Source organism: Adiantum capillus-veneris, chromosome 24 (assembly GCF_014529385.1).
Source record: "Adiantum capillus-veneris isolate H3 chromosome 24, ASM1452938v2, whole genome shotgun sequence".
In the NCBI taxonomy this organism is placed as follows: Eukaryota; Viridiplantae; Streptophyta; class Polypodiopsida; order Polypodiales; family Pteridaceae; genus Adiantum; species Adiantum capillus-veneris.
This window is the reverse complement of record NC_140954.1, coordinates 38056454-38068742: the sequence shown is the minus strand read 5'-3', so window position 1 is coordinate 38068742 and position 12289 is coordinate 38056454. Positions and strand designations below refer to the sequence as shown.

Genomic DNA, 12289 nt, shown 5'->3' with positions numbered 1-12289 from the left:
GAACCTCCTTTCATATGTAGATCATGTGTAGCATTCAAGAAGTGTGATTCTTCAAACCATAGATGGCTCCAACTTTTCATAATGTAGGGCTTCGTTGTCTGTCTCAAAATTGACCAAAAATATTGGAAAGAGCTTCTCAATGTAGATATCTAGGGCATGCTTTCCTACCTATATAAAATTTGAGGAGATTTCTCCTACTTCTTGTTGCACAATTGTCATAAAAACAAGTGATGGTATGAAAGTTCCTTCTGTTATAACATATGGATTCAAAGTGGAGAACGAACCTATAGGTTCACTTATGATTAGAAACATCTTTTCATAAGAACAACCTTTACTTTTTTTGCATACTTTACAAGCTATTGTCATAACAGAATAATGTCTGCAACAAATTGGAGTGATCCAATTTCTCTCTCTCTCTCTCTCTCTGTGCATGTGTGTGTGTGTGTGTGTGTATGTGTCCTTTCCCATGAGAAGAATGTGTATGAATTTCAATGGAGATTAGAAAATAGTAATTCTTTCTAAATTGATAAGAAATAACATAGGAAACCTCTCATTGCTGATGTGTGGTCAAGAAAAAACTCTCGTTCCTTGTGATGACAAAAACAGGGAAGAACTACGCCAACTTCCCCTCCATGTAACCGTTGTGGAAGAAACAATTTTTGGAGCTTGTGGGCTTGAAAAGGGAAGATCTAGGTTTGCTTATGAAAGGATAGATCTCTACTCATGAGTCATACCCACAACTTTCTCTCTCTCTCTCTCTCTCTCTCTCTCATTTTGTCATTGCCGACTATCAATTGCTCTATCCACATTAGCTACCTTCTGCATAACCTTAAGGGAGCGTGTGAACGAACATCCGTATATGGATTAAACGCGTGGAAGTTCACCTGCGCAGCTGCGGTTTGTGCATCTAGCTTCGATTTGTGGGTCTTTCCTGATTAGCTTCGATTTACTGAGAGAGAGAGAAAAAAAGTCTGAGAGAGAGAGAGAGAGAGAGAGAGAGAGAGAGAGAGATGTCCTACGATGATGATGAGTCGTTCGAGCACACCCTGCTTGTTGTAAGAGAGGTTTCTGTGTACAAGATCCCGCCGAGAAGCACAAGCGGGGGTTACAAATGTGGGGAGTGGCTGCAATCTGATAAAATTTGGAGCGGTAGGCTCAGAGTGGTGTCTGTCAAGGAGGTATGCGAGATCCGCCTCGAAGATGCCAACTCAGGTGAGCTCTTTGCAGCTTGTCATGTGCATCCAGGCAAACGTGACCTTGCCGTTGAGCCGGCTACCGATTCCTCTCGCTACTTCGTGCTTCGTATTGATGATGGGCATGGCAAGCATGCATTCATTGGCCTTGGCTTTGCTGAGCGCAATGAAGCCTTTGATTTTAATGTAGCCCTGTCTGATCATGAGAAGCATGCCTCTCACAAAGACAAAGATGAATCTGGTGAAGATCCCCTGCATGAGCCCCTTCCCTCGTTGGACTTGCGTCTCAAGGTATGGATCTCACGCATTGAACGCATTACCTTAGTTTTTTTATACATGGAATTTGTTTATCAGCATAACTTTGTGATGGCACTAAGGACTTGGTGTTTATTTACACAATAATGTAGATCACTGCTGGTTTTTGGTTTTCAAATAAAGCTGTAGTTTATGGCATGTGATTCACTAAGCCAGCATTCGCAATATGAATGTGCATTGTGTGCTCATAGAAAGGATGGGTATATTGCATTGATTCAAATGCAGGCAAATTAGGAACCAAAGCATAGGTCCAAGGAAACCTAACCCTTGGGAGTCTGAGAGTTGGGAACTTTTAGCCTGCCCCATGTCGGTTTTCTTCTCCTTTTTGCTTGTCCCTTGACTTAGTATATAAGAACTTTATGATTAATTTCTTCTGCCCATCATTCTGAAGAAGAGCTTGTAGTCGAAACATAGTCACATGAAAACGTGTTTTTTTCCGAAATGAAACGAAATATGAAACACTCAAATGTTTTGAAACAAAGTTGAAACGGAGCGACGAAACATGCTTCTCAAACTCAAATTTTTTTTTTTCAATTTCACAAAATTCAAAAGCAGCCACATAGCTTGTGAGGTGCAGCATATTTTATCACTTGTGTGAACTTCTTTTAATGTATGTATAGGTAGTTAGACTTCTAAATATCACATTTCCTACAACCTCTAGAAACGTACGTGTTTTGTGTATTGTCTTCCATCTGCGCGTTTTCAAACAAAATGGCTTGAAACGACGAAACAATGAAACACATGAAATGTTTCTTGTTACATTAGTTGTAAGTGGATACCTTCTTGTAGAATGTGCTAGTTCCCCCCCCCCCCCCCTCTTCCTTTTAATGGTCACTATTTTGCTTTTGTTTATTGTTTTTGCACCATTTGGTTTCCCGGAAGGTAGACTTGAGTACTTCAGCCACTCTATTATAAGTTCCAAGTCCCGAGTTCTTCTTGGTTGATTACCTTAGGGCTGAATTAGAGCTACGGCAAGATCCTCTCGCCGAAAGGTGCAGATCTGATGACTTATTGACTGCAAAAACGCAGACTTGACGGGTTGATTGAGATCTGGGGCCTGAAATATACAGATCTGATGGGCTACCACAAAAATGCTGCTGTATGTGGCTATTTTGGGACCGTTCTGAAGGCTGTAGTCTGCATATCTCAATGGCTGAGGATAATCCAGCCACTGTAAAACTCAGCAGCAAAGGCCCAATAGGATGCTTGCAAGAGGGGCCCTGGTGGTTTGAAACAGTTCAGATCTGGCTATGGCAGCAAAACATGGTCGATGGGCGAGTGGATAGATGTGCGAGAAGAGACATGGGCACATGGGAGAAAAAGAGAGAACTTGTGGTTGGTGGAGAGATGCTAGAGAGGCCTAGATGATTTGCTACTTTTTGTTCCCCTTCTTATTCTTGAAATGTGAGAATGAGAAAGTAGGGTCTGGCAGTTCTAGTTAAAATGATTTGCCAACTCATTTGCAAGGTGACATGGGGCTTTTGCTTGTCGACCTAGAACTCGCCAATTGACCACACCATGTCAATATGCTGATTCATGCCATCGTGGAAAGTATACGCAAACAGATGTGAATTCAATGTGCACATCTCATGCTCCAAGAATCTGATCAGCATGAGATGTCGAAACTGGATACACGTGTTTTACTTATCGTAGGCTACATGGTGGCAGTCCACAAAAGTATAACAAGACTTGACTGCACCTCTACAATCATTCTGTTAGAGCTTTACGTTCACCTTCTAGATGCTTTTACTCGTGCTTACGGATTTTCTCACGTGCACATGCCCTTGGTTGTGGGTTGGCCACCCTTTCACCCTTCTGGTAGGGATTTTAGGCACATAGAAGGTTTGCACCAGACACTTCAACCATTTTATTATGAATATTATTATCATCATTACTCAAAGAAAGAAGCTAATTTCTATTACTTCAAAGATCCCTTAGAATGCCCAAGCGGGTGCCGATTCTGAGGGCAAGTACATCATTGTTACAAAGCAAGCCCGAGGCCATCAACTAGAAACTGCAAAAACGAGATACAACTAGCCACATGGGCAAGCGGGTGGGGAGTGGCTTGCAATGGGGAGACATTGAGTATCACAACATATGTTGCTCGTGGCATAATGAAAACCCATTTGGTAACAAGATCAGGTAGGAACAATTGGAGCCGGCAAGTCGGAAAGAAAGTGAGGCACGCGCAACGGGGAAGGGGGGGTGTGGGACAAAGTTGCCGGAAGAAATGAGATAGGCGATGACGAGGCTTGCAGGTCAGGGGTCGTGTAGTAAAACCTTTGGTGACTAGGAGCACCTTGTTGCTTACTCACACTGACAGGATGGAGCTGAAATGTATAGGGACAGAAGCGTGAGAACTACATGTAAGGTGGAGCGGAAGTAAATGTTGAACTTTGCTCAAGATGAGTGCTCTGAACTGTGCTCAAGGTTCCTTTTACTTACGGAAGGGAGAGCCTTCCATTCCTTTAGTGAGAGAGTGCAAATGGTTACAAACAAAGTGGCAAACACTGTGAATGAAGCTGCTGAGACTGAGAGATAGAGAGAGAAGAGAATATGACACCAGAATGTTGTCAAACCCTCCTCCGAAGGTCCCACTCTCTATGGCGAGAGCAGTCTACTATTGATTGCACAAATCTCTACAATGCTTTGGACTTGCCGGCTGTCACAAACTGTTGACGTGTCAAAGCCTAAAGACTGGAGCCAACTTGTAGATGTGGGTCGAGGGGCCTAAACCTCAGAAGAAGCAGAAGCAGCAGCAGATTTCTAAAAACTGCGTAGCTGTTGATGACGTGACAGATTTTCGAAAATTGTGTTGGCATGATGACGTGGCAGGCTGTATGGATTTCCGCGTTTTGCGTTGGCTGATGACGTGGCTGGCAGCTGTACGGATTTTCGTAAATTACGCTAGCAGCTTTTGGCATTGCTTTTTGGACCAGATGCTTTTGAGTTTGAAGGCTTTTCACTGTAATTGCTTTTTAGGCCAAGGGCCTTTAAATATGAGGTTAGGGCTCATTCTCTGGCATGCTTCCTTGCGAAGGTGTAGAGTCTCAAGTACCGGCTTGTACTGAATTGATGCAATATAAAGAAATACCGAAAGGGGCGCCAAGGTTTGGGGCCAATACTCTCTGGGGTGGAATTCTGCCACTCCGTGTCGCGTGTCGTCTCTCTCTCTCTCTCTCTTAGTTCAGTTCTTATTGAAGTGCTAAAAGTTTGTTCTTTTCTATTGGCACGTGGTTCCCGTCTTGTGACAGTGGTATCAGGGCATCAGGAGTGTGCTTTTCTGAAAGCATACTGGTCCTACAAAAGAGCAGACAGAGCTATTGGAATTTTATTCGAGGTATCTTCGCCCTCCAACCCGGACTTATTAGCCACTCCCACCCTTACTTCATCGCGCATCGGGCGCGTTCCCGTCTTCACCGCTCATGTCTTACAGGGCATAAGCCATTAAGATCACTTGCAAGAGAAGGATCCAAGATTTGTTTCGAGCTGTTGTTTTTCTCAGAGACAGTACCATGTTGATGCCTATAACTACCAAGCTGCACACTTTCAGGAACTTGGCAAGCTTTCAAGGAAAAAAAAATTTGCTTGAAGTTATATGGTGTCTGACATCTTCCTTCGGAGTACAACTATCCTGAATGCTTGCCATGGAAACCCTAGCAGATTATAACTTGAAATTTCTCGACATCTCTCAGTAGATGTCTCTTCACGAGCAGATGACTTTGGAGGTCCAGTGCGATTGCTATCTTGGGACTACCATCGCCGCCAAAGAAACACTGTTTGTCCAAGAGCTGATGGACCATGCTGTGCTCGGCTAGGACCCTATGGAAGGAATCTAACCCTAATTTTTGGTGTAGGTTTCAGGATGGAAAGTCAGTCAACTTTTCGAGCTCGGCTGATGTCGAGATTGCTTTCTAAGTTTGAAATCTGTTTGAGAACTTGTTTGGTGATCCTGTTTGGAATTTGTTTGAAATGGATGGCATCTGTTTTGGACCTGTCTTGGTACCGATTTGAATTGTTTGGCTTTGGTCTTAATACTGGTTTCAAAGAATGGTGATCTTACTCGCGGGTAGAGTAGTGAGAAATGATGTTTGAGAATGCTTGTTCATACTCATGGCCCGGACCCTTGTGGTTATTTACGGGGGGGAGTATTGTTGTTGTTACTCATGGCCCGGACCTGGATGGTTGTGCGGGAGGAGTATTAAGAAGTCTGAGTAGTGGTTACTCTCAGCACCTCCAAACGACGCATGCTGCGGTCTGGGGGGCGTTTGGTTGTAAAAGGCCTCTATATCTCATGGCCTGGACCTTTTTAGGTTATTTGCAGGAGTGATGAGGGAGTCATTGAACAACTCATGGCGTGGACCTGGATGGTTATTTACGGGGGGGTGTTTATCGGCGGCTTTATGTTTCTATGTCTTGTAACATACATATGTGAGCATTTGTGTTGCATTGTGATGTGCCAACCATTGAATATTCCTAATTGGATGAGATTGCCTAGGTATGTAATTTTAGTGCATCAAGACACCCGTGGAAGATCAGTACGGTCTGGGTGTGATGGCTAATTTTACTATGCCGGAATATCAAGAGTTCCGATCTGGACGAAAGGAGAAGCTAACTCCTTGATCAAAAGAGCTGAAAGAGAAGCTAACTCCTTGATCAAAAGAGCCGAAAGGAGAAGCTAACTCCTTAACAAAAAGAGCAAACTGATTGTCCCTCGGAATGACCCTCTGAATTTTTTTTGAGCTAACTTGAGTTGTTTTGCAGATATGCTGTAATCGCGGACGATTACTCTCTTTGAAGAAGGGGAGATGTCACAAACTGTTGACGTGTCAAAGCCTAAAGAATGGAGCCAACTTGCAGATGTGGGCCGAGGGGCTTAAATCCTAGAAGATGCAGAAGCAGCAACAAATTTCCGAAAATTGCGTAGCTGTTGATGACGTGGCAGATTTTCAAAAATTGCGTTGGCATGATGACGTGGCAGGTTGTACGGATTTTCGTAAATTACGCTGGCAGCTTTTGGCATTGCTTTTTGGACCAGATGCTTTTGAGTTTGAAGGCTTTTCACTGTAATTGCTTTTTAGGCCAAGGGCCTTTAAATATGAGGTTAGGGCTCATTCTCTGGCATGCTTCCTGGCGAAGGTGTAAAGTTTCGAGTACCGGCTTGTACTGAGTTGATGCAATATAAAGAAATATTGAAAGGGGCACCAAGGTTTGGGGCCAATACTCTCTGGGGTGGAATTCCGCCATTGTGTCGCGTGTTGTCTCTCTCTCTCTCTCTCTCTCTCTCTCTCTCTCTCTCTCTCTCTCTCTCTCTCTCTCTCAGTTTAGTTGTTATTGAAGTGCTAAAAGTCTGTTCAGTCTGTTCTTTTCTATTGGCACGTGGTGCTCGTCTTGTGACACCGATGATGTCGACGGCGATGAGGACGAGGACGAGATGGCAGGCTGAAATCTGAAAACGCTAATGGCTGAAATCTGCAAATCTTTATCTGCTGAATTTTGACTCTATGTCGATGACGACGATCCAACTACGACGCGCTGAAAACGCAAATGTTGAAATCTGCGTTTTTCGGGCTGAATCTGCAAACTTCAATGGATCTGACCGTGCGGCGAGGATCTGCTGCGGAAAGGTGAGATCTGCGAGGTTTGGGACTTGTTCTGCGGAGTCTTGATGCTGGAAACTGAAAATGTTGCTGCTTCTTGTGGTCTTGTCGCAGGGAATCTGCAAAATGCTAGGGGACTGTGCTGATCCAAAAACGCTAGGGCTAAATGGGGTTTTTGTTGCAAAAACGCTAGAGGGTCTGTGGTCCTGCTGTCGCCAGGTTGGCATGCAAATGCAAAACGCTAGGACTGATTTGCAATGGAAGGAAAAACGTTGGCTCTTCTTGTTGATGGCTGAAAACGTCGAGTCTTCTTGCCGGGGAGGTCTTGCTTGAGAAAGTGCATTGTTGGATGTCAGGTCCCTGCTGCCTCTTCTGCCAGAAAGTGCTAGCGCTAGGTTTCTTATGTACTTGCTTATCAAAATTGCCCTACCTAGTTCCAACAAAAGTCACTTAAAAATAATAAGTGAAAATTGGCTAAAATAGGGAAAATAGGTCTATGCACCGTGAAAATACTCCTGATGGGTTCTGACTGAAATCTGATGGTCATGCTGTGTGCAACCAAAGGATATGCATCTACTCTAAGTGCCTGGACATGCACGGTTTGCGAACAGACTCACAAAATTGCCAGAATACTTTCTAATCTAAGTGAACTGAATCCATGTCATGAAGTAGCTTGTCCACGTACACATGGGTTAGATGTGCACCTTTTCAAAGTGAGGGACTGGTACCGAACTAAATTGCGTCGAGGGAGATCGCCAATAGCGTTTGGAATCCTGGGAAGGACTCTTTGCCGGCCCACTCTGATGCGTGGGTCATGCGATACTTGAACTTCATAAAGGTCTGCAACGCTTGTCTCTTTGGGCCGCCCCGAAAGCGACAAAAGTCATCTGTGGCTCCTTCAATGCTTCAACTTCGTTTATAGTCATGCGTCTACCTTCTTCAAGAATCTCCAAGGATGAAAAATCCTGAAACCACTTCCAACACAAAAACATGAACATACCCATTCCATGTAAAGTGATTGGAAAAATTCTAGTCTTCCTAAAAGACCGTGCATGCAATGTAGATGAACATAGAGACGGAGTGTCAAACCTGTCACGTGACACATCCCAACCCTATGTGTCCGTGGACAAGCTACACCACAGCAGGGTTCAGTCAGTCAAGTCAAGTTTAGATTGATTAGCAGTGATCTGGCACTTTTGTGAGTCTATTCGTAGACCATGCATGCCCAATCACTTAGCATAGATGCATATCCTCCGGTTGCACACAACATGATCATCGGAATTCCCATCAGAATCCATTAGCATCAGTTAGGGAAATTTTCCAGTGCATTTAGCCTATTTTCCTATTTATTGGGATTTTCACTTATTATTTTTAAGCGACTTTCCTACAAAAGTAGGTAGGGCAATTTTGCTAAGTTAATATATAAGCAAACCCAAGTTCACACTTTCTGGTAGAAGAGGCAGCAAGAGCACATGCTCAGCAGGCAACTTCTCAACAGAACCCCCCCAAGAGGCCTAGCATTTTTGGAGCAGATCCATCAACCTAGAGCCCTGGCGTTTTGCACAGCAGATCAGCCCCGGCGACTACAGCAGACAGTAGATCAGCCTAGCGTTTTGCCTTTGCAGACAATCGGCGTCAGATTTACAGATTTTCAGCCCTATCGTTTTTGCATCTGCTACAAACCCTAGCGTTTTGTAGATTCTCCGCGACGGAAGGTCAAAGAACATCAGCGTTTTCAGTTTTCAGCCCTTAGTACCCGCAGATCAAGTCCCGAACTTCGTAGATCTCCCTTCCCGCAGCAGTTCCTCGCCGCACGGTCAGTTTCCGCAAGGTTTACAGTTTCAGCCCGGAAAACGCAGATTTCAGCATCTGCGTTTTCAGCGCGTCGTCGTCGCATCGTTATCATCGACATCGTCATCGACATAGAGTCAGAATTCAGCAGATAGAAGATTTGCAAATTTCAGCCCATAGCGTTTTTGGACAACAGTAGAAAGATTGCAGATTTCAGCCTAGTGTCGTCGTCGTCATCACCGTCGTCGTCATCGGCATAGTCCCATTGCATCAGTCCATTGCATACGAATTGTACACCTTTGTGCAATCAAAGTAGACAGCTCTCGCCGACGAGAGTGGGGCCTTCGGAGGAGGGTTTTACAACCTCTCGGGTGTCGTATCTCTCCTCTCTCCTTCTCTCAGTCTCATTCACTTGCACGCACAATATCCACTCACTTTGTTCGTGACCACAGCACTCTACAGACGGAAAGCTCTCTCTTTCCGTAAGAACTAAAAGGAACCTTGAGCAATAAAGATCACTAATCTTGAGAAAATACAACATTCATTTCGCTGCACCTAACAAAACCATTCACCAAAAACACGCAAACAATGGGGTCGATTCTTGACTTTCTGATCTAAATCAATCAACTGTGGCAAATCACAATGGAAATGCCGATGCTTGATGCTCAATCTTTCTTGTGCTCTTTCGGTTACTGTGTCATGCCAAGGAAGAGACATAGAATGTGAATTCCTTGGGTGCAAACATTTAATCTTTTCATGAGTAATCGGCATACATCTGTGCTCATTCATGAGTGAATCGTGTTCATCGTGCAATATGTCATGCCTATGAAAAGGGATCACATAAGGACGGTGACTGAAATACAGGAAAGCATCTCGAATGAAACACTCTAACAATGCGTCCTGACTAATCATTCGTTCACATAATACTTCCTATGGGGGTTCTTTGGACCTCGACTTGAGAGCCAAGATAGGTTCTTCATGATCTATCGAATCTGCAATGAGGTTAGCTTCGCTTGAAAAAGCATCAACTAAACCATCATCCTTGTGATCAATCACATCATTATCCTGCAAATCATCATGCTTCTGAGTAATCGCATCTTGATCATGCAAATCATCATGCTTATCATTATCATGCAAATCATGAAAACGCTAATGGCTGAAATCTGCAAATCTTTATTTGTTGAATTCTGACTCTATGTCGATGACGGCGGCGATCATGACGATGCAACGACGACGCACTGAAAACGCAGATGTTGAAATCTGTGTTTTCTGGGCTGAATCTGCAAACTTCGATGGATTTGACCGTGCGGCGAGGATTTGCTGCGAGAAGGTGAGATCTGCGAGGTTTGGCACTTGTTTTGCGGAGTCTTGATGCTAGAAACTGAAAACGTTGATGCTTCTTGTGGTCTTGTCGCGGGGAATCTGCAAAACGCTAGGGGACTGTGCTTATCCAAAAACGCTAGGGCTGAATTTGGGTCTTGTTGCAAAAATGCTAGAGGGTCTGTGGTCCTGTTGTTGCCAGGTTGTCCTGCAAATGCAAAACGCTAGGGTTGATCTACAATGGAAGGAAAAACGTTGGCTCTTCTTGATGGTGGCTGAAAACGCTGAGTCTTCTTGCGGAGGGGGGGGGGGGGGGGGGGGTCTTGCTTGAGAAAGTGCACTGTTGGATGTCAGATCCCTGTTGCCTCTTCTGCTAGAAAGCGCTAGCGCTAGGTTTCTTATGTACTTGCTTATCAAAATTACCCTACCTAGTTCCCAACAAAAGTCACTTAAAAATAATAAGTGAAAATTGGCTAAAATTGGGAAAATAGGTCTATGCATCGTAAAATTGCATGGTGGGTTCTGATTGAAATCTGATGGTCAAGCTGTGTGCAACCAAAGGATATGCATCTACTCTAAATGCCTGGACATGCACGGTCTGCGAACACTCACAAAAGTGCCAGAACACTTCCTAATCTAACTGAACTGAACCCATGTCATGAAGTAGCTTGTCCACGTCACATAGGGTTAGATGTGCACATGACACTACAATTAGGAAAAGGTCTAGCGAGGGGCTAAATTCACAAACTGCTGACGTGTCAAGCCACTAAAGATCCCGACCGAGGAGCCTAAACCCTTAGAGAAGCAGTAGCAGAAGAAGTTCCAACCAACTTATGGTTCTCGTCCGATGGGGCCTAGAGTAAAGCAGTCGACACCCACACATATACATAATTGAACTCGTAACCAACTGATGACTGTTAAAGTTTAGGCATCTCAAGTGAACTACCCAATGTGATCGCATTATTTAGTTTGGCTTTTAGGTATTTATTTTACTTATTTGTCAAAGTCTTGGGTAGGGCAATTTACTAGGATTGCTATATAAGCAACCCCTTGCCTCCATTGTATACACATTCAATTATTCATTGCCAAGGTTGATTGGTTCATGAGATTCTCTCTCTCTCTCTCTCTCTCTCTCTCTCTCTCTCTCTCTCTCTCTCTCTCGTGCTCACTTCTGTTGAAACCGGCCCGTAGGGCGGTAGGCGTTGGCTTTCACCCGAAATTCTTTACTTTAGACACACACACAGAGCACTTTGCAAAGGAAACCTGCGACGGGAATTAACACTTAATCACACACACGGCTCGGAAGCTAGAATGCTCCGAGCAGACGCCGACAACCTGTAGGCCCCAAAATTGGCGCCCCTTTCGGTATTTCTTTATTCTTTAGGAGGGTAAAGTACAAAGAAGAGTCCTGGGAATCCTTTGACTGTATCCCACTAGATACTGCCTGTTTTGGCCAAATTTCGGCAGCACAATAGCCCCTAAACTTGCGCTAAACCAATTCCCCTGCTGGAACTCACTTCTACTGGTGTATACCCTCTGATTCCTGCCCAAAAACAGTAAATTCAGCACGCTGTATTTACTGGTTTTTGCCCTGTTTTCAGCCCCAACCAGTCCCCTAACTGTCCTCTGCCAGTGGGGCACGATTCCCAAAGGTTCTGGTGTGCGTATGGCTGAAAAACAGTAAAATTACAGCGCATACACAGCGCTGATTTTGCACCTGTGTGGTGAGGTTATGACCCTCACCAGTGCCTACTTTGGAGTAGCAGCTAGCTACCCCTGTTCCTGCTCAAGGAGGCTCTTGCCTCAGCACAAAAGCATGAACCCACACAATTGTACATCAATCAAATGAGGAGCCCTCTTGTGGGGCATCACATAGCTTCACGTAGGGGAGAGAGCGTAGTGTGTAGCGTGCACCACATTGTACATAAGAGGGAAAGGAAGCACTCCATAGCTCAAAACTTGTGACAAAATACAAATGAAGGCTGTAACAGACTTGGACACTCCAAGTCAAGAATCAACCGCGACAGCACCAAATAACCACTTCAAAACAAATCACAGATCACAATAGAT

The 12289-nt window shown here is 44.4% G+C and overlaps 1 protein-coding gene across 1 annotated transcript in view; it reads left to right on the top strand.

Annotated features, from left to right (window-relative positions):
• Positions 1–797: 797 nt before the first annotated feature.
• Positions 798–12289, top strand: part of ABCI18 (non-intrinsic ABC protein 4) — a 35113-nt gene continuing 23621 nt past the window's right edge. The window contains exon 1 of the mRNA XM_086498102.1: positions 798–1484. Within this exon, the coding sequence (XP_086354228.1) occupies positions 1011–1484 (474 nt within the window). The 5' untranslated portion in view covers positions 798–1010. The remainder of the gene's footprint in view (positions 1485–12289) is intronic.